Source organism: Schistocerca gregaria, chromosome X, assembly GCF_023897955.1.
Source record: "Schistocerca gregaria isolate iqSchGreg1 chromosome X, iqSchGreg1.2, whole genome shotgun sequence".
Taxonomy (NCBI): domain Eukaryota; kingdom Metazoa; phylum Arthropoda; class Insecta; order Orthoptera; family Acrididae; genus Schistocerca; species Schistocerca gregaria.
In genome coordinates this window covers 622,140,301-622,164,042 of record NC_064931.1, presented here as the reverse complement: position 1 = coordinate 622,164,042, position 23,742 = coordinate 622,140,301, and the positions used below count along the sequence as shown (strand labels likewise).

Sequence of the window (23,742 nt, the reverse complement as noted above, 5' to 3'; positions counted from 1 at the left end):
TCTGTATGTTTACAGCAGTGTCCTCCACGTGCTTCTCTTAACAGCACGTATAACGTCTCAGTCTATGTGGCATGGGTGACTTTTCTGTCGATAGATGTTCCACAAATGATGACTCCGTCTTCTGCTTCTCTCGCGCTGCCGTTACCTAACGTCCACCGCTCTGCCTGACTAACCAGCATATTTATTTATCCATGGAGCTTACAAGAGATTTTATGTACGTCACTCTCTGCCAAAGGCTTAAGTTTCTCTTTGACACTGAGTAATAATTTAGTCATGCTGTTGTTATTGTAAAGCGAAAACCTTAGCTTCTTCGGGAAGGCTATCGGAAACTGTATAACATAAAGGTTACTGCATCACTTTTCATAATTACCTAGAAATTCCTATTGGCCAGCGTTCAATTTTAAGCATTTTCCTTTGTCGCAGTATCATGTCAGTCAGGTGCGAGCCATAATCATTACTGCAAGTGTGATTGCAGTTCGGCTCGATAGGCAGATTTGGATAATGAAACGAGTGACAGGCGATCCACCGCAGAATGAAAAGAGTCGTGTTTCTGACCCGGGGGGGGGGATCTGGATATAATGTGTGTCTTCACTCAACAGCAGTTCTGTGTGTTCGTTTGTCTTCATACATGAGTAGTTACAAAGATTGTGGTGCTTAATCATTCAAAAGCGGTTATAAGTAATGTTAGTGTATCACTGACGTGAGGGTTTCCGTCTGGTAGGATTCTTACTGGAGTTGTGTGTATACTGGTTTTGAGTTATTGTACTGTTGGTATTTTATGGCTACAGATTGGTTTTTGGCTTTCTAGTAGTTATTTTGGTGTGATGTTGATGACTGATCGTGTAATTAGTCTTTTCTCGTTTATGGGTATGACTACGACACTGCATGGAGATTTGGAGAGATTATTGGTTCTCAGCCATTCGAGATGTTTTCCAGTGGAAGTGTTGCCTTTGCCAGAGAGGTCTTCAAAGTCGATTAATTATTTTGTGCAGGAGACAGTAAAGGGTGTTGTGACGTAGTTTTTAGGATGGTGGGTTGACGGACAAAACCATTATTTGTTGTGTTAGTTAAACAGATTGAGGATGGGTCTATTATTGTTTGTCAGTCATCATATAGAGATTTAAGGGTTTCGGTGTTTATTGGTGGGTCATTGCTGAAAAATAATTATGAAACGATCTATTGACACGTAATCAGCATGGCTTCAGAAAATATCGCTCTTGTGCAACGCAGCTAGCTCTTATTCGCAGGAAGTAATGGACGCTATCGACAGGGGATCTCAAGTTGATTCCGTATTTCTAGATTTCCGGAAAGCTTTTGACACCGTTCTTCACAAGCGACTTCTAATCAAGCTGCGGAGCTATGGGGTATCGTCTCAGTTGTGCTACTGGATTCGTGATTTCCTGTCAGGAAGTTCGTAGTAATAGACGGCAAATCATCGAGTAAAACTGAAGTGATATCAGGTGTTCCCCAGGGAAGCGTCCTGGGACCTCTGCTGTTCCTCATCTATATAAATGACCTGGGTGACAATCTGAGCAGTTCTCTTAGATTGTTCGCAGATGATGCTGTAATTTACCGTCTAGTATGGTCATACGAAGACCAGTATCAGTTGCTAAGCGATTTAGAAAAGGTTGCTGTATGGTGTGGCAGGTGGCAGTTGACGCTAAATAACGAAAAGTGTGAGGTGATCCACATGAGTTCCATAAGAAATCCGTTTGATTTCTATTACTCGATAAATAGTACAATTCTCAAGGCTGTCAATTCAACTGAGTACCTGGGTGTTAAAATTACGAACAACTTCAGTTGAAAGGACCACATAGATAATATTGACGGGAAGGCGAGCAAAAGGTTGCGTTTCATTGGCTGGACACTTAGAAGATGCAACAAGTCCACTAAAGAGACAGCTTACACTACACTCGTTCGTCCTCTGTTAGAATATTGCTGCGCGGTGTGGGATCCTTACCAGGTGGGATTGACGGAGGACATCGAAAGGGTGCGAAAAGGGCAGCTCGTTTTGTATTATCACGTTATAGGGGAGAGAGTGTTACAGATATGATACACGAGTTGGGATGGAAGTCATTACAGCATAGACGTTTTTCGTCGCAGCGAGACCTTTTTACGGAATTTCAGTCACCAACTTTCTCTTCCAAATGCGAAAATATTTTGTTGAGCCCAACCTACATAGGTAGGAATGATCATCAAAATAAAATAGAAATCAGAGCTCGAACAGAAAGGTTTAGGTGTTCGTTTTTCCCGCTCGCTTTTCGGGAGTGGAATAGTAGAGAGATAGTATGATTGTGGTTCGATGAACCCTCTGCCAAGCACTTAAATGTGAATTGCAGAGTAGTCATGTAGATGAAACTGCAGCACACACACACACACACACACACACACACACACACACACACACACACACACACACACACACACACAGTATATTGATATAGGGGGGGGGGTTGCCGGCTTCAATTCCATTATGGGACGGCGCGCTTACCAGGTAAGTATTGTCCGTTCGAGAGTCTGTTACAGATTATTGTGGGACTTGCAGGCTAAGGTTTGTAAGTTGGGTGTGTTGGTTTTAATGAGTGGGGGAATGTTTGATTTGGTTGGTTATTTTGTCAGGGTTAATTTTGGATATTTTGGGTGTTCTGTAGGTGTTAGTGAGGGGTGGGGAAGGTTGAGAGGTGCACATGGCGCAGATGTTTAATCGCTTGACTTAGGCTGGTAAGTACGTTTTGTTTTTTATACGTAATAGTATGAGACTTGCGTATTTTATACTTAATTGTGATACTTGGTATCGAAACTGTCAATGCACTTTCATATCCATTTTTAGTTGTAATACTAGTCCAAGGTAATTCTTGTGATTCGTGGATATCGTGCAGTTTGTTCCACGTATTTCGGTCAGGAATGCTTTCGATAGTAAGTAAGTGAGCGAGTTTCTTGGTATTTCGAACATCGTTTGTAGATAGTAATCGACTTTTGATAATGTTCTACAGTTTTTAGTGCAAAGTATGTGGTTTTTATATTATAAACTGGGTGTAGGTGTTTTGCCATTGAGCGGTTGCCTTTTTTCTTCCAGAGCCTAGTAGGGTGCTTCACTTGAGGGAATGGATGAAAAGTTGGTGAGTCATGCTGTAGCCTGCAGTTGGTTTTTGGGTTTATAGTGCTGATGTTGCTGTACAGATTCTGTGAGACTTCCACTAAAATGACGAGAAATGGGTTGTGGCCCCAATGACTAGACAATATGGAAGCAAGTATACTTCAATGATGTATTACATCCTGCTGCGTGGACTGTTTATCATAGTTCAGTAGCTAGTTTAGAAAGAGGTGCATTGTGATATTTCAGGGGCTGGTGTAGTAGTACTGGTAATGTCCTCTACCAAAGAAACGTAAATATTATGCTCCCATCGTTTGGTTTTGCAATTCTAATAGCAGCCCAGTTTAGCTGATATTGTAATACCACCATTTCTCAAGATAAACGGTTTTATGTGCTATCACGCTTAAGACTAACCATATTGAATTAGTCCTGTGCTTCGTGAAACGCGTGACTAACCTTGTCTTAACATTGCAACATGCACAAAGCATTTGTTGCACTATTTTATGTAGGTAGAGACCGAGGCCAATTTTTTAATTGTTTTTATTAATATTACATTCGTTTGCCGGCCGCGGTGGTCTCGCGGTTCTAGGCGCGCAGTCCGGAGCCGTGCGACTGCTACGGTCGCAGGTTCGAATCCTGCCTCGGGCATGGATGTGTGTGATGTTCTTAGGTTAGTTAGGTTTAAGTAGTTCTAAGTTCTAGGGGACTAATGACCACAGCAGTTGAGTCCCATAGTGCTCAGAGCCATTTGAACCATTACATTCGTTAGAGCGTCACATTTTATATCGATTTTCGTTTATTACTATTTAAACTTGTGTAACTTTTAGCTTCTTTTCGGTAGTTCTAGATCTTGTGGCATGCCGTTCATATTAAAAGTTCGTCTACATATCGTCTGTGTTTCATGAATCTGAATACCATTCCTCAGTGACGTGGCTGCATCAGATAGTATCAGAAACTTATTTCCATTTGTCAGTCACACTGCATTTAAAAGAAGTACTGCAAGAAAAAGATGTAGTCTAAGGAAATATGCTCAAAACATTGTGAGTCTTTCGAAATGCTGAACGTCAGTTGTGTGCCTACGATTAGAAAAGTCATTGTTCATGTAAGATTTCTTCCAATATTTTGTGTAATGTTCGCGTAGCTGCAACACTGTAATGGTAGCCATAAAATTCCACAATATCCTCGTAAGTGTGGACTTGTCCTTCCCAAGCTTTTTATGCTACGTCAACTGCAATCCACGGCGTAAAAAATGCATTGAACAGGAATGTTAGTAATTTTCAGTGGTCTTGGTTATAGAGCAATTGCAGCTCAAGAATGTTTCCCTTGTTATATTTGATAAATGGTTTTACAGTAGTCGTTATATAGGATGTTCCCCTTTACAAAACTCGAACATGCATCAGAAGAGTACTTGTGTTTTTTGTTACTGAACCATTGCAAAACAAATTAAAGCCATAATTTACGTTTCATTTCATGGCTAATTTGTGGTTTACTGAGTTAGCATTTAACTGTGGGCAATTTGTGGCACACCAACTGAAAGTGGCCATCCGCTAATTTTACTCTGATTTGCCATGAGTATAATGAGTGGTTGCACTGCGGTGAGCGTCGTGTGATTGCAGAGGGAAGTTCATCCGTTTCCGACGCGTTTGATCAGATTGCGTTTAACTTTTCGTAGTGATGAATAATGTACAGTATCAACTGGACTGAAGTAAACCATATAAATATTATAATGCAAAGAAATGTTACGTGACACAATAGTGGAGTACCATTCTGACGGGAAACTAACGGTGTGTGTTGAATAAGTGATAAGCCACAAAAAGTAATGATTTGATTGCGCAATGTGGTCACACTCAGAGGTGATAGAATTTAGCAAATTTGGATTTTATATACAACAAGTAATTAGTTTCATAATTATATTTAAGTTTAAAGGCCACTACAAAGCACTCAGTTTATCTAACGACTGACACACCAATTTCGTGACAGCCTACACACGTGCCACCCGGCTGCACTCCGCGGTTACAACTCCGTCCTGTTGTTGTTACTTGTTTATCATAAATTCATTTTTTGTTCTACGAGATCCAGCTGGTTTTACACAAAAACAAAGGAGAGGATTTGCCTAGGCTGTTTTAAAGGTACAAAGCATTAAAAAAAGTCAAGAGAAAATTGTGGAAAAGGATGCGAAAGTAATTCACCCAAGTTCTGTTACTTGACCAGTTGGGATCAGATGATTTTCCCTAATTATCTAAGAATTAATGAATAGTGCATTTCGGAGTGGCTGGACATCATCAAATTTAGTGCTTTTGTATCTCCACAGTTATTAGCTGATTCCTGAAATCTGCAATGTAACTTACAGATGACTGAGGAAATACATGACGATAAATGAAAAATAAAGGATGTTGATGTAAATATTGTTTATGTATGTAGTATCAAATCACCTATAAGATCAGGAAACCCGTTGTAAATTCGAAAATGAGTAACTACACATGGTGGTGGCATACAATATACAGGTAAGAATGGAAGCACCTTGAAAAAAGATACACACTTTGCTCTTCGTTGTATAGGACGTGGATGTTGGCTGGACTGATTAACACTTAAAACGATGAAGCAATTATATTTTACGACTTCAAGTCCATCGAATACCGATACGTCAATTTTTATACGTTATTTCCTACAAGTATCGGAAATAAAAACAGAAATAGAGGTCGCCGGACTTTTATTGTATGTGTCACAACAAAACACTCTGGATTTCGTTAAAAAAATTAAACAATGTGCTTCATTTCTTGCTTCAGTGTTGCTATGCTCCTCGCACGAAGTATCCCACAAATATCTGCACTCTTTAATTTTCTCCAGGAACATTGTCCTCAGAATTTCGTCCATCTCTCACTTTGTCGTGTATATTATAACTGCATTTGATCCCACGAGCAGTGACAAAAGACGAATTTTAGTCGGGAGATTGCACAATTTGTTGGGTGGTGTTGGTGTCTGCTGTCGTCTGGTTGTACCTGCCCGACATCACGATGAGGCATGTTCGTCGGTCAGTCAAAACTCATACACACGTCTGATATGTCGGTTTGTTGGTGCTTGTGTAGGGCCAGTTAGTGTCACTAGTCAGTCACTGAAGTTTCATTGCATTGTATCGGCATAACATCCTTCTTCGATCTTTCTCTGTATGCATCGATGTTGTCCACCTTCAGTGCGATGATATGCTAAAGGAGTGTGTTTTGTGTTGCAGGCAGCTGGACGGAGAGGCGCTGTGGGCGGCGAGCCGCGTGAGTCGCCGCTGGAGCCGGCTGTGCAGGGCGGACGCGGTTCTGCAGCGGAGGCTGCGCCAGCAAGAGGCGCTGCGCCGGCGGCGGGCAGAGGCGCGCATCTGGGCCGTCCACGTCGCTGTCGCGCCACCCGCCAGGGATCTGCAGACCGCGCTGAAGGCGCGTAACGTCAGGCAGCCGCTTCACCACGTCCCGGCAGGTGAGTCGCTCGATATGCTACTCGCCAATAAATTTTATAACTCTTACTTTGGTAGGGTTTACAGCTTAACTGTAAGCATTTCCAGTGGACGAACTGCGTTGGACTGTTGCTGTGAAGTGGCTCAACTGGACCTGTTTGATGAATGCTAGACACACTTCAGTCCCAGCGGTTTTACTGTATTAATATCTCTTTACAAAGTATTTAGTCTTAAAAAAACAGCCTGCGGGAAAGCGATGAGCTGACCTGCTCACTTACTCACCTAAGCAAAGCCCGTTGAATTTCTAACTGCCCTACAATCAACTGAGTCTAAATGGATCCAATAACGGGTTTGTTTCAATTGCTACTCCAGAATATCCAGAGTTAGTCGAGCGGTGAGTATCGTTATCAATTTAAACTTGCAGATAGCAGTCGTAGTTAGCAGAGAGGTTCGACCCTAGGCTGGGACGAGGTCAAGGCCGGCATATCACGTGGCATGGTCGGCATATTGGCCTTCTAATTATAATTGGCACACGCCGCATCATGTCAGGCCACAGTTCACGCAGGCACATTATGATACACTTGTTGCCTGGGTCTTTGGTTACTTACGAAACAGATCGTTAGAGCAGCCACCACGTATTCTTCACATATCGTTTTGCTAATTTGATTACATTCTTTGTTAGTCTGTATATGAACCCGTGAGTTATAATTTTCATATATTTTGTGAGTAGTTTTTATCTATAATAGAATGTCCATTCACTGTTTACCATGGCTGAAGTAATAGAATTAGTCACAATCACGAGGAAAACTGCAAAATATGAGTACTTTTGTCTATACTAAAAGAGGATCTCTTTCAGAGAGGTCACATACTTACAGTCCCAGGCGACAAGTGCCCGCAGATGCGCCTATGTCAATGACCGCTCAGATGTCACGTGGGCGGAGTGCGCGGGGGGGGGGGGGGCAAGTTAACATTAAAAAGCTAAATTGTCAATCACACCCCAGTCATGTACTGGCATTGCCCTTTTCACTGCCAGTGACTGATCCTTGCCGTTTTCTTTGACTCCCATTTACAAAGCTATGTTCGTAACGCTAACAACAATATGACTAATTCTGGACATTGACATACATTTGACACACAGTTTTCACATCCATTCACTCGCAGGCAATAGGACAGATCAGAAATTGAGCGGGCTTTACATAGGCAAATACATCGACAAGTCAGGTAATCAGTCTTTCAGAGGTGTTGTATATCTACAGTTTGTCTGATGAGATGATAGAAGAAACAGAAGTTGACAGGCAAGGGAATTAGGGGAATCAGAATTTGAAAGCTTCGGAAGACTTACGATCAAATAAGACAGAAGGGATGTCTAATATTCCAACGAAATTTCTAAAATCTTTGGGGAAGTGGTGAAGGACACCATACACGTTGGTGTTTTGAATGCAACAGCAGACTTTCATAAATCGTAATACACACAACTCAGAAGGTGACAAGAACCGACAAGTGTTAGTATTATCACACAACTGCTTAACAGCCCATTCATCCAAGTTGCTGACAGTAATATACAGGACAATGAAAAATAATATTGATGATCTGTTAGATGACGATCATATAGGCTTTAGGCAATGCAAAGACGCCAGAGGGCCTGTTCTGTATCTGTGGTTCATAGTGAAAGCAAGACTGAATAAAAATAAATACACGTTATAGGATTTTTCTACTTTAAAAATGCGTTCGGCAGTGTGAAATGGTGGAAGCTGTTCTAAATTGAGAGAAATTTGGGCAGAGTATATGGGTAGACGGACAACATTCAATATGTAGACGGACCACGAGGTAACAATAAGAGTGGAACACCAAGTTCTCTGGTTAAAAGGGGTGTAAGACAAGAGTGCGGTATTTCGCCCCCCTACTGTTCAATGTACAGCGGAGGAGGGTAGACGAAAATGAAAATTAGGTTCAACAGTTGGATTAAGATTCAAGGTTTGAAAGATATCAATGATAAAATTCGCCTACTATATTGCTGTCCTCAATCAAAGTGGATTAGAGTGTCTGTTGAGTAGAATGAAGAGACTATTTTGACATTCAGGAGCGGCTCGTATGGCCGTATGTGTACTAATCTGATTATTAACTGGCAAACTATAGGACGGCCTCCACTGCCCCTCCCCATGATCCCCAACCCCCCCACCCACCCACCCACCCAATAGACTGGCTGTATAAAGGGCGTGATAAGTTAGCCGCTGGCCCTCAGGTACTGATCATTGACACTCGAAACCATTCGGAACACTTCATTTCGGCTGTTCTATTTCAAACTACTGCCAACTTCAGCAACCTCAGTGAGGTAACACTGTAACAACCTGAAGATGTGGTTTCGTGTGTGTGAGTGGATTATAAATTAATTACAGTACCTTTACCCATATCGAACTGTGTTACGCAATACGACGCATTAGAAATGCTTAATACATGTGTTGAATGTCATTTTTCTTTTCTTCATTGTGTTGTATGACAAAGCCTTAATATATTCCGTGGTAAAAATAAGAATCGCATTTGAAAATGACTCTCTCTGTAATGAGTATTCATGAATCCGTTACTTAAGTATCAAAATTTGTATCACAGTAGCTGATTAGAGCGATCCGTGCACCTCCATCAGTTCAGTTTTCAATGCTAGAAGACAAACTGTAAATTACTCCCCCTCTTACATTTTTTAACTTCGCAGTGCCTGCGCGATTCATCCATCTGCCCCTGAGTAACGTGACCAAAACTACAGTTATGCGGCTTCCTGATTGAACCCTGTTGCAAACGCGGCGTGTCTCGATGACCGCGCGATAACAGCAGTCACTAGCATCAGAGTCTTCCTACTTGAGCGCTCATGCACAGGCATCATGCGACGCGCGATGTCGCTACAATTATTGTTTCTATAAGTACATGGAGAACATTTATAAAACATTAAATATATAGGATTTTGTTCAAAGTACAGTTTAAAGTTGCCCCTCACTTGCATGGTTGCTTCCGATTGAAGCATTTTCTCTTTTGTAAATTGACTTGTGCTGTTGTTGGTGTGATTCGGTATTCATCCTTCGAGAATGCAACCTCAACTTCATTTATTGATTCGAGGTTATAGATAATGTTTTCTTAATAGAATTCTTCCATTTACAATATGTACTGCGTTTTCTAGACTTTGCTTTAGGATTATGCAAAATTCTGAACTTAAATGTCATAAAACCAAAAGAACATTCTATTACCATTTTTACGCTAGATAAGCGATAGTTATATGTAATACCACCTACAGTTATTGTTCTTTCTGGAAGTGCCCTCATTACATATTCCGTTACAGGAAGCTCTGCTTTCTCTAGGAGAACAGATTGAAACTTGGTAGTGGATCTTGACAAAAATTCATCTATTTAAATCTTCCGACAGTTGCAGTGTGTCTGAACACACATCTGCGACGTTTTCTTTGCAATGTGAGCCTCTGTTCGCAACAGGAAATGTATAATAATCATCAGTGAAAGCAAATAATCTAATCGAAAATTATTTGTAAGAATAAGACGGAGAACTCGATTTACGTTTTTCTTAATGCGAACAGATTTCCCCTCGATACTTACAAGGCAGCTGGGGAATTGCCATCTGTTCCAAAAACAGTGTTCTCTGTTTCAAAAACAGTGTTCTCTGTTTCAATGTCACTTTATTGGCTCGGGCATATGCTGAAGCACAACGCTGTCCATGTAGTATTACAAACATCTCCAGCGACTGTGGAAATATCCGGTTTTGTAAATCTGAAAGAAAAAGCGAGTTGGCAGAACTGTATTAGTTCATACATTTGCAGAACAGATTTTATGGCGTCCACGATGCAATCAAAGTTGTAGGTTTCCTCCTTAAAAAGAGGAAAAATGACATTTCAATTCATACAAATGGTTGAATTCTCCATAAATATGCCTTCTAAAATGAAAATACCGAACACACAATTCGTGATCTAATCAATACCCGCTCGTGTGGGGAAAATTCATTTACTGTGCCTGTTACATGAGGGCTGTGGTCACATGCTCCATACTTGATGTGTCCCTGGCAGTTCCGTTTACTCTCATACCATAAATATGACGGCAAACTGCAGATAAAGTTCTGTTGTACTTTTGAGACTTGTGTTCGTAAATGAAGCATCCCCTTCCAAGCGGCCCTATTGCCCCACATATCCTGAAAAATGAGCCTGGCTTCGTTTATATCTGTGTGATCTGCATTTCCTTCTCGGCATGTGTGTTTGAGGGGACCAATACGTGTTACGTTGTCACAAACCTATCTGAATGTCGAAGTAAAGAAAACTCATTGATCTTATTGTCTGTTGATGGATAGAGAAGACCGTGTTGGGATGTGTAGTGAAAGGACAGTGTTATAAAATAAACCATTTGTGATGAATGAAAATTGCTTCTTTTTAGTGAACATCATTTTGCACAAGTTCATTTCCTACTCACTCCTATATGAATGCCACAAAGTAATATGAATTCCGTGTGCGTGCCCTATAAACAGCTGGTCAGATTTAATAAACCAAAGATTAACATAGTACCATGATATCTCATTCTCCTTTCCTCATACCTGTTTCACATCATATGAGGTTCGTCGTAGTTACCCTTTGCGCTTAACGAAAATCAGTTTTGTATACTGGACCCGAGTAAGGAATTTCAGACGGGTATGAAGGGAGAACACGAGCTCAGGGGAAGGAATTAGTCTGAATCAATTATAAAAACTCACCTTTCATAGAATAACACCCCTTCCTACCTTTTAATTCATGTAATGTAGTTTTCAGTTTTATGAGACTCGACATAATCAGTTTACGCTAGTTTCTTGGTTTAATTTCTAGTCGCACCCAAAGTTTGAAAAAATCGACAATCCTTGTAATGAAAGACAACCGGATTATAACATGGCCGGCAACGGACTACTGAGGGAGTGTTCTGTTTATTAAACATTTCTGCAATTGAATCGTAATTATACGCAGACTCCACACTGCAGTCCACAGTAAGGATATGCACTGACGGCAAAGACTCGTCCTCACCCATAATATAGACGCATAAAGGACATTGTGATTTGCTTAAAATAAGTAATGGAGGTTACACATTGATTGACTAATTTACCATAATGGGTGAAACTTATCAAACTATGGACTCCTGGAGGTATCTGTCTGTACATACATTTCATATGTCTGAATGTTAACAGCCCTTTCCCATTTACTAATTGTTACGCCCTGTTTGTGGTGAAACCTGTGTCAATGCTCCTCTATATTTGTCTTGTATGGCAAGGATTATTTCCTTCAGGTGTATTGTGCTGTTACCTGCAAATGTTAATAAATCAACTGTATTGTGTTGTAGCATGTTCATCGAGCTTTTTAAGTTACCTGCATCAGTTTTCCAGAATGAGTGTAATAATGGCATAACTCCCATGTTGCAGGTCGACCGCAGCCGTATGCAGCTCCTGCGAGCGCGCAGAAGACGAAGACGCAGAAGAAAGCGAGGCGGTTGCCACCACCTGGAGCTAAGGGTGCGTCCCTGGTGTCTCAAGGATGCTCCACTACTTCTGCCAATAGACCGTTGCGAATATGAAAACTGTATTTTACGCCAATAAACTACTTACAATCCACACAATGTGTTTTCCTTGCCATCCAAGACAATTTTAATGAATTGCATTTTAAATTACGAAAAATATTTTTGTAATGCCAATCCATTCACGAACATCGTTCAGTAATACGCAGCTTCACTATAAAAGGTATGTACAAGGATACACAATTAAGAGAATCACTGCTACTGCCCTTGCTACACGAGGAGGGCTATAAATGATGGGACTGAGCTTACATCATAAGGAAAAGTATTCTTTAACCAAAATGGAACTCGAGTAAACAGCTATAATTTAGCAAGAAGAAAATAGGTTTTACACGTTGACTGCTTCAACCTTAGTTGCGAATGTTTCAACGCCAGGAAAGCATCACGGCGTTCGTGTCTGCTGTGGCCGGCAACGGCCTTACTGCCGTCAACTAGTTAAGTGGAAAGGAAGAAACTATTACGCCGGTATTCAGAAATATCGCTACTTAATCAAAATTACTTGTCTTTTGTTTTCATGGGTTAATTAGTTAAGATTAACGTTGACATGTAGAACTGCTCCAGATAGTTCTGTTCATTTCAGTCAGTGACAAGAGCAACAATCATTTTTTCTCTATCCTCTTTAAATAGATCGCCAACATTAAGAGAAGAGACATTCGCGTATCTGGTTAGCCGTTTGGTGCTAATTAATTAACAGTATTACTAATGATATTGCATAATCAATAATTTTCTTTTATCTTCATAGTTCAGTCTGATGCAGTAAATATAATTAAACTTGATGTGGATTCGACGTGAAGATAAGAGTAATTCTTGTTTTTCTCTAATTTTTGGTTTGTAATATGAAAATAACGAATGGAAAAGCAACATTCATTGCATAGATATGCAGGTACTATTTAATTTTACGAAGTTCGTATTTCTGATGTACAAATTACGCAAGTAATTCAAAGTATCGTGTGTGTTTTATTAGCAAACACATTCTCTGAACTATACATCGTGCAGCACTACAATTTGGCAAGAGAATAATACCTTACAGATGTGTCAGTGAGACAACTTTGTATTTTGCCTGGGTAAGTTGGTAGCACACTCCCCAGGACCATACTAAATAAACGTGTGTGTGTGTGTGTGTGTGTGTTATATATTTATATAATATACCACGCTGTGTTAACCCCCTTTCTGTAAGAACAGCCATTTTCAGTTTAGATAACAAAAACTCTCCAAAATCATCCAAGTCAATGGTTATTTCCCCGTTACATTGTTTCTTAGCGCCTCATATGATAGAACATTTGAAAATTGTCACTATAATGGGACATACATCTACGAAAACGAGACGCCGAGTCAACCGGACGAAACCCACACAGTCACTCAACGTCTCACCCACTACGCTCTCTTCCGAGGCATACTACGGCCGATGAGGGTTTGTTTTTGTGTAATCAAATACTTTTACCGTTCGACCAGCTATAAGAAAATTCAATAACTTTCGATACCCTCAAAGTATGACTTCTAAGAATGCCAGACAAACTTGAAAAAAATCTTTGTCTGGAAAACTCGGTTAATACACATTCCTTCACATGAAAGCCACCTTTTATACCATGTTTTCCATATAGCGTACGTCAGCCGCTACAACGGTGCACAACATTGTTTACTCACCTATACATACTTGATTACCTACACATTTAAGGTTTCTGTTTGAATGTACACATACTGATTCCACCTCTCGCACATTTTCGTCGAATGAAAATTATGTTACTAATGAAAAGCAACTTCACACGAAAATAGTCACTTCTGAAATATTTGAAATAGCATAACCGTTATGTTTGTCATTAAAAACGTGATTTGGCTATCTGAAAATGTGTTTAGGTACCTCACTTCCATGTAAGCATGCGATGACATTTTGTTGTATCAGGACTCTGTTCTATATTGAAGACGGAAGATTTACAGTTTAAAATTTCTATTTATACCTCAGAAGTCATTTAAGTTATAAAATTGAAATTCTAACTGTGGACTAATTATTATTATTCTAAAGAGTTAGATAAAATTTAATTAGCATCGGTGTACTGAAAGAGAGAAAAGTGTTGTTCGCCTCTTAATGAATGGATGACACCGTCACGTTGCAAATCGCATAGCGTTACAGAGTGTGAAATGCTGACGGAGAAGTCACAGAAACATCAAATTAAAGTACCAAAAAATTATCATAGTGTGTCGACAAATATTACTTAGGGATTGTCTAGTCACAATTGAACAAAACACAGTTGTGTGTGTCACACGCTTTTCGCCTCAATTTTTTTTGCAAGGCATCTTCAGTGGTCCTGAAGATGTACACATCATTGTTAATACTGCTTACCTCACATTTAAGACGGTCTCAAAGTAATAATTGCCATCATACCTTAATATATATGCAACTAAGGAAGACGGCACCATAAAAGTTCAAGATGGAATTACAATTAGCGTATAACGGGTAAGGTCTTTCAGAGAGAAAACTGCTGCAGATACACGTCTGAGTCGTGTTTTATTACATTCATCAGACCAATAACAACAAAGTACAGTTTTGCGATGGCTTCATATTATCGAAATTGCTAAATCTGTGACAAAATCTTTTATTAGCCGAAACTCTGTAACTAAACATTTGCTGACCTATATTTATATGAAATTTTTTGTTTAGTTTTACTTGGAGAACAACATGTTAAAATATTTGCGTATCTTCCTGTATCACCCTGTATACAGCTTGCCCATTGTGCTTTTTCTCCACGTTGCTCCAGTGACCTCAGCGAAGTGATGGACGACATCACGCTCACGAGGTCCTCTTTTGAAACTCAGCTTAAAACTCTTTGAGTTCCTCATCCTCCATGTCCGCAATGTTTTGTCTTTTTGTCTTTCATTTCACACATTCCCCCTCCATTATAGCTGGTACATGATATAAAATGACAAGAGAATTTCATTTTTCAGTTGGTTCACATGTTGCCACCTTACACAAATTTTGGTTAATTAACAACTTTTTCTTGTCCTCCTCCGTCGCCACGTCTTCAATTACAACATTTTTGCCTGGTTTTACCTTGTTGATTCTAATGTTGTCTTTTGCCGGGTTTATTACTATCGTCAAAATCTCCTTGACCTATAATGTCTTGGCTAGGCAGGATCTGAGAAAGACCGCCGTGTCTGGCCGTTTGGTAAACCTTGCTATCGTATCTTTCGTAGTTTGTGGCTCTCGTTGGGCTTGCGCAGCCACAACATCCCAAGTCTTTAACGGCTGCTTGTGCAGCCTCTCGTCTTCATTCTCAGTTTCTTCAACACGGCCTACAAGTCACATTGGCTATGTCCGATGCCGCCAACTCATTTTTAATAGTCACTAGAGCAGCCTGACTTACCTTTCCGTTTTTAACATTCTGCTCCAAGGGTAGTATTATTCTGGCATGCCTATTCGTAACATTCTCCTCCGTCGTCAGTCCCAGCTCGTCTTACGAGAACGGATCAGACACCATAGATCCCCATAAAGATGAACTCGTATCACTTGTCGCCGTACCAGCCACCATGTAGTTTGAGAAGTGTCTTGCCTCAGACCGGCACCTCTGCAAGGGGGGGGGGGGGGGGGGGTGGACCACTGCACTCCGCCCACCGATCTGGCCCCTAGGCCAAGGGCACTCATGAGCTGAAGGATTCAGCACGCCGTCACCAACAAACTGGCCCCTCGACAGCCCCGTCACTGACGATTTAACTCAGCGCTCCTCGAGAAGTACATCCCACACTTCGGAGAGGTGGATGCACCCCACGTCCTTCGCCGTCTACTAGCCCGAGCTTCCTCCTCTCAGCTAAGGACCCACCCCTACGCAGGTGGTGGGCTGGCCACCCAGTCGTTCAGCGTTCTGGAGCCAGCTAACCTGTCCCAGGCGATTTCACCACCCCCTGGGTATGGCAGAACACGCCCCGGTTACCCACAGGCGCTGCGAAGCGTCCTTGCCGACTCGTGCCGAGATCCCACGCCGACAAACGAGGTCGCCAACTTGCAGACCAACTGGTGCTCTGTGCCCTGCGTAAATAGGGAGGGAAACAGCACCCGCCCAGCGCAGAGGAGTCACTCATACAGTGAACAACACCTTCGGGCTAGCAGCCCGCTCAGCCCTCCTGCAAGAGGCAGATCTTCGGTCTCTGGTCACAGCTCCCTCTTTGGTACGCATCCTTCGGTTTCGCATCGGGTTGGGTCGTAGCTGTCCCTTCTGACGCAAAGCAACATCCGGGCAACCCCGGAGAATGCCGAGCTTAACATCACATAACTAATGAGAAAGTATTGAATAGGATTGGGGAGAAGACAAGTTTGTGGCACAGCTTGACCAGAAGAAGGGATCGGTTGGTAGGACATGTTCTGAGGCATCAAGGGATCACCAATTTGGTATTGGAGGGCAGCGTGGAGGGTAAACATCGTAGAGGGAGACCAAGAGATGAATACACTAAGCAGATTCAGAAGGATGTAGGTTGCAGTAGGTACTGGGAGATGAAGAAGCTTGCACAGGATAGAGTACCATGGAGAGCTGCATCAAACCAGTCTCAGGACTGAAGACCGCAACAACAGCAACAACAACAACAGTAACAGTCTGGCACCACGGAAAGGCGAAAAGAGCCACTTGGGAGGGAGAGGCTATGTATGACACTTCACTCCCCCATGTGAGACCTGTCGCCGGCACGCCCGACCATGGAACGATACGTCATGGGCTGAAACTCCGTGCCTTACGGCGCGCCGGCGGCGAGCGGCCCCATACCAAGCGCACGGCACAAGCGACCGGGGAACTGCAAGCTTCCGCCCTCGCTCAGCCCATCCGGCCTCACGCCAGACATTGTTGCATATGGAGCTCCGCAGCAGACCATCCTTACGTGTTCACGTGTCGACCCAACGACATCGTCACTTGCAACTGCAGTGCGCTCGGGACCACAGGGATTCGACCGTCGATCAGTGGAAAAGGTCGATGGTCGTCTCCATAAACGCCTTCTTCGAGATGAACGATGGTTCCAAACGTGCTGTTCGCCATGGACTTGGGTTGGTGGAAACAGTATTATGGTGCGGGAGACATTCTCCTGCACTGACTTGGGACCTGTGGTAGTAATCGAAGACAAGCTGACAGCTGCAAACCAGCTGCATCCCTTCATGCTTGTTGTCTTCCACGAAGGGGATGTTATCTTTCAGCAGTGTAACTGCCCGTGTCTCGGAGCCAGAAGCGTGCTACAGTGGTTTGAGGGGCATTTCAGTGAACTCACGTTGATGGAACCAATCTGGGCCACTATCGGACGCCATCAGCGGGAACGTAAATCAGCGGCCCGTTATCTGCGCGAATTACATGACCTGCGCGTAGGTAGTTAATGTTATATACCTCCACAAACTTACGTACAGACTGTCGGATTCCTGAGACGCAGAATCAGTGGTGTATTTCGTTCCAAAGAGAGACGAACAAATAATTAAGCAGGAAGTCCTTATGTTTTGGCTCATCGGTGGATATGCTCGATCTGACATTTGTTTATATAAGACGCATTAGAAAAGACAGCTGCTGTTAATGCCACTGAAAAAGCCACGCTGAATATGAAAAAAAAATAGTTTATTTAAGAAGAGCGGAAGCGTTTCATAAACTACAAAAGACCTTCAAGCTGATTGATCGACAGCGATCACACACTAAACGTTACCATACCTCAGCTAACATCTATTTTGTGTATATTGTCTAACGGCCACGACGTCCTTAATTTCGCGTAAGAAACCGAATCATATCATTGAAGTTCCTTATGGCTCGGGCACAGTCATCGCCTTTCCTCGAAGAGATCCTGTGTCTTTCAGCATCTGCATGGTAAAACAGACACTGGTATTCAGCAAGAAAGAAGCTATTGATCGCTACTTCAAGCCATCAGCGAAGGAAGCAGTTTAACTCCAAATGATTAGATACGTATAAAACCGAGGAACCCTGGAGTTACTTTTTTTTGTACGGGCCAGTTATACAGTAGAAGGGCATACTAAAGAATGAGGCCTCCGAATTTCTTATGTGAAAACTCTTAAAGCTTTTTAAATAAAAGAAACGCCATTAACATTCTGCATCGTTATTCTTCATGTATATATATTTGCAGTCTTCTGCCGCTAGAGAGATCCGAATTGCATGGAATATGACGGTGTGCAGCGTAACTATGGCGTTGCGTGAGAAATAGTGTGCTGTAAGCGAGTTTCGAATTTGAAGAGTTTACCCACATATGGAGCCCCGGTCCTGTAGCATGCCAGATATCTGCATCAGTCCAACACCTTGGGCCTTGGGTCCACTGTCATCGATCTTCTTCCAAATAGTCGTCAATTGGTTCCATCTGATTTTCGTTTGTTTCGAGAACTTGAAGACCGCCTTCGAGGGCTTCATTTTGACAGTCATGAACCGTATCAAGTAGAGGTGAGGTTGTGGGTCCGTCAACAAAATGAAACATTCTACAGTGATTGTATCAAAAAACTGGTCTCTTGTCGGGAGAAATGTGTTCGTGACCAGGATAACTATGTTCAGAAATAAATATTTAGACATTAAGAATAAAGATGTAGAATGTTAATAACGTTTGTCTTATTAAAAAAGCTTTGGGAGACTACACGTACTTAGGAGGCATTACTTTTCAGCACACCCTCGGAAATTGGCGCTCGGTTCCACTTCTAAAAAAAGCCAAGAATTCACATGAGTTTACTTTGTCAGCATTAGAACTATGTAACGAAGAGTAAGAAGACAATAGCCCAAGATTTTAAAGCTTTTTTTTCCTTTCGCGACAAGTGAGAGCCAAAACTTCAATACGAGGTCTGTTCAGAAAGTTCTGGAACCTTGTCCGCAAAATTTTTCTGTGCTTACCTTTTACTTATTGTACATGGTCTGCTTCCAAATGCTCTCCTCCACAATTGATACACCGCTCCCAATGCCGTTTCCACTTCCAGAAACCCTCTTGGCACGCCTCTTGTTGGACCGCGCGAAGTAGTCTACGAATTTTGTTTTATCTCGTCTACCGTTACAAATTATCTCTCAAAGACGTTTTCAGCTTAGTAAATAAAACAAAGTCCGCAGGGGCTAGGCCTGCAAAGTTCGGAGGATGAGGCAGCACAGTGATTTGTTTTTTTGTGCAACAGTCAGTCACGCACCAACAGGAATGAATGTGCAGGTACGTTATCGTGATGCAAGAGCCATTAATTGTCTCATCACATTGCAGGCCTTTCACTTCTCACTTTTTCTCGCAGCCGTGGCAACACGTCCCGATAGTACCATCGATTAACAGTTTGTCGCTGTGGCACGAATTCATGATGAACTAATGCTTCAAAGTCAAAGAAAACTATCAACATGGCTTAGACATTATGCCTGACTGGACCTGACGAGCTTTCTTCGTCTTGAGCAAACTTTCCCGACCCATCGTGACCGTTGCGCTTTGATTTCAACACCATAACATAGAGCCATGTCTCATAACCAGTCATGATTCTCTTAATGAACATCTCATTCTCATTTGAGGGATCCAGAGGTCTTCACAGATTGCGTGGCGATGGTCTTTCTGGTGTTAACTCACGAGCCGTGGGACGAACTTTGCGGCAGCACGATGCATTCCAAGATGCTGTGTCACAATTTCATGACATGAACCAATTAAAGATAACATTCTTCTGTAATCTCTCGGACAGTCAGTCTTCGACTGGTACGCACAATTTCGTTTACATCCCTGACATGAGCGTCGTCGGTAGACATCGAAGGGTGTCCTGAACGAGGTTCATCTTTAACTTCCGTCCGGCCATTTTTAAACTGTGTGAACCATTGGTAACACCAAGTACGGCTTAAGCACTCATCACCATAGGCTTCCTACATCATTTTACATCTACATGGATACTCGGCAAATCACATTTAAGTGCCTGGCAGAGGGTTCATTGAACCACCTTCACAATTCTCTATTATTCCAATCTCGTGCAGCGCGCGGAAAGAAAAAACACCTACTTCTTACCGTACGAGCTCTGATTTCCATTATTTTATCGTGGTGATCGTTCCTCCCTATATAGGTCGGTCTCAAAAAAATATTTTCGCATTCGGAGGAGAAAGTTGGTGATTGGAATTGCCTGAGAAGATTCCGTCGCAAAGTAAAAATCCTTTCTTTTAACGATTTCCAGCCCAAATCCTGTGTTATTTCTGTGGCACTCTTTCACATATTTCGCGATAATACAAAACGTGCTGCCTTTCTTTGAACGTTTTCGGTGTACTCCGTCACCTATCCGGTAAGGATCCCACACCGCGCACAGTATTCAAAAAAGAGGACGGACAAGTGTAGTGTAGGCAGTCTCCTTACTAGGTCTGTTACATTTTCTAAGTGTCCTTCCAATAAAAGGCAGTCTTTGGTTAGCCTTCCCCACAACATTTTCAGTGCGTTCCTTCCAATTTAAGTTGTTCGTAATTGCAATACCTAGGTATTTAGTTGAATTTACGGCTTTTAGGTTAGACTGATTTATCGTGTAACCGAAGTTTAATGAGTTCCTTTTAGCACTCATGAGGATGACCTCACACTTTTGGCCGGCCAGTATGGCCGTGCGGTTCTAGATGGGTGGATAAGGTGGAAATGGGCGCTTAACAGTATAGTCTTTAGCGCCCGAACGGAAATAACAACGGACAAGTGTCACTAAAATGCAGCAAGTGCTAAAATAGGACTAAAAGGTGAAAGGCTACATAGGCAGTTTACACGTCAACAGTTTGCGACGGGTCAGGCTCTTATCGCGCAGTTTCCTTTCCCTGAAAGAAAATCCACCTACCTCGTTTCTTAGGTAGTTGCTGCACTCGCCTCTCCTGATAGCAGCTACTGGAAAAATTGCAGAAAAGCAGTGTTGAAGAAACTGCAATTTAATAGCCGCTCACCGGAGGCCGCGATACATGTTTGCTGAAATACAATCTATGAGCAATCTTCCTAAATAAATTGAGTTATTGGAATGGTAGTAATTGTTTACTCAAACGAGAACGCGAAGTTGGTAATTCTATTTAAGCTCTTTATTGTCTTTAAGCCTGATCATCAGCCCGCTAATCTACGTTTGAAGAAAGTTCAGTTCACAATTCTATCCACACTCAAACCCCGCCAGAATTAGCTTTCAAAGTTACGGAATTTACTTAACTGCAACACAGACGATTTTCTAACATACACGTTTGCAGTCGATGTTCAATAATAGTTCGTTTTTTAACGTTAATGCTCGCCATAAGCACTTAGTAAAAGTTTACGAAGTACCGCCACGCTTTTAATTATTAAAGTTACTCGCGTCTTTCGCGGAACGAAAAGTCACAACTCGCTCAAACTCACACTACGCGTTACTGGACTCTTCCAGTCTCAAATCGCACAGTACCGAACCGATGAAGCCGTTTTATGACTTCATTTTACACATTATTCGCGAGGACACATCAAGCATGTCTCTTCTCGATCCCAGTTCCTTCGCGACTCCACATCCACTCGCGACTCACTCTCCTAGTCTGCTAACCGTCCTCGCATCTCATTGGCTCACACATCACACAGCCAATCAGAATTAACTCTTTGGGTGCGCCTCGCGCCAAAATCTAGCACGCACCAGTCATGACTTCTGAATCATTTACGTCATGATTTCTTGTTACACAAAATTTACTGTATAATTTAACAAACCGAAAGGAAAACTAGACTTTACTTTATTTCCAGAAATTATTTAAATACTCGCGAACGTTCTGGCTGCTTGTACAATACCATACACTCTTGGACATCCGACATTCACTAAGATGGGGAACCACTGGCGACTCTGTTCCCACGGTTACATCGTCTGAACACTTGCGAGTTCCAACCTAGATTTTATACACTTGCAAAGAATGGCGAATGTCCCTCTTTCATTCACTCAGGCACACTCATTCACTCTCACCTACTCATATAAAATAACTGTTCACAAAAATTCAAAACATTTATGGTTATAACAAAGTTATAGGTGAATTTCTAAAAGTAAAATTCTCAAAATAAATACAAAAGCACGGAAGGTGATTTTGTTTCATAGTTGGATGGTCACTGAAGGTGATCTATACATAATGGTATTTATTTAGACTCGAAAATTGTAGAAATTTGCGTTTTCTGTAAGATTTTTCTAATTTCCAAAATATGCAGGTTTCAAAGCTCAAATTTGGATGACTTATTTTTATTCATAACAGAAACTAGTATATTAACTTTTAATTTCCTCAGGTTCCTCAGTTAGAAGTTATTAAAGATGAAAGTACACTAGATCGCGTGTTGCTAGTTAGCGCACAGGTCTTACATTCTCACGGTACAGACATGCCATATGGTCGTGACGTCAGACGAACGGACACCGGTAATCTGCCCGCTACAGCACATATGCTAATCTGATGGCTACTTTACAGTCTGTCTACATTTCACAGTAAATATTTGATAGAAAACTGTGCGCTCGCACTAGTTGCGACGCCACACACCTCCTGAGGAAACTAAATTTTTTCATTCATGACAAACCTTTAGTTTTCTAAAAAAATTTCTATTAAAGATTTACTCAAACAGCTATTTAACATTTATAGTTCCTGTACATCAATCATCCACTTATACCTAGGGCTGACGACCTACAAAACATCTTATATCTAAACATGCACTTTTATCATCATTCAAAAAAAAATTTTTCAGATTACAAAATTCTATTTACAAATTCCTGAAAGAGAAAACAAACCTAAATACTATCTTGATGTACGTCACACGCACACTAACACTACTATCGCTATGGTGAGCGTCACTTTTTTACCACTTACACTTAAGATTTTGATAGCACTCGTAGTTCGACCGGGTCCTGCTTGGGAGGTCCATTTCAAGTCTCGTGCTACCACCTCTGTTTACTTCGGCGCACCTGAAACATCAGCTGGCCTCAGTTCCCTTTCTAACTGCTACGTCTTAACCTACAGCAGCGATAAATGGCGCTATCTGCTTGACTCTAAAGTCTCATATTTTTGATAAAATTTACTTTACAGTATGTACAATTTTCAAATTTTTTTTTTTTTTTTTTTTTTTTTTAGTGAAAACTGAATTGACTTTCCTAATGCAGTACCGAAGTGGCACATTTACTCTTTAATTACTTCTTCATCTCATAATCAAACAAGTTATGGTTACATAAGAAATACTAAGAAAAACAATTCCTACAAATAGTTCACAAATACATAATAAATCTCCGCCAGCACTGGTGACTCTCCAGTTCCTGTACAATACACAACAATATAAAATATACACAAAATTATCAATATTACAATTCTGTCTCCAGGCAATCTCCTGTAGTCCTGTATCATAAATTAAACACTGAAAAATACATATTTACTTATTCATTTATCAACACTACAATCCTTATACTAATCTCTACGACAAACTTGGGGAGCTTTGTGTGTCTCTGGTCAAAAATGGAATCGATGTCATGGGTACTTTCCTCATCTCACATATCTGGAGTTACTTCAATTTCTTGTCAACATCAGGTTTTCTCTAGTCACATTCGGGTTTAATTTACAACTCTCATACTCATACTTCACACACTCAGGTTAGTATTTGTTAAAGCGTTTCCTACTAATCTGCGAAACCTCGTTACCCATACTTTCTAACATACATCCACCTCCTGAGTTACCAACGTCGCCTCAGCTCTGTTTACATTC

General features: G+C 41.5%; 1 protein-coding gene across 2 annotated transcripts in view; it reads left to right on the top strand.

The window, feature by feature from the left end:
* LOC126299325 (uncharacterized) overlaps positions 1-12,120 on the top strand; it is a 136,732-nt gene extending 124,612 nt beyond the window's left edge. For both annotated transcript variants that reach the window (XM_049991155.1, XM_049991154.1), the window contains exons 2-3: positions 6,324-6,559; positions 11,961-12,120. In XM_049991155.1, coding sequence (XP_049847112.1) covers positions 6,324-6,559; positions 11,961-12,112 — 388 coding nt within the window. In that variant the 3' untranslated portion in view covers positions 12,113-12,120. The remainder of the gene's footprint in view (positions 1-6,323; positions 6,560-11,960) is intronic.
* Positions 12,121-23,742: the final 11,622 nt, after the last annotated feature.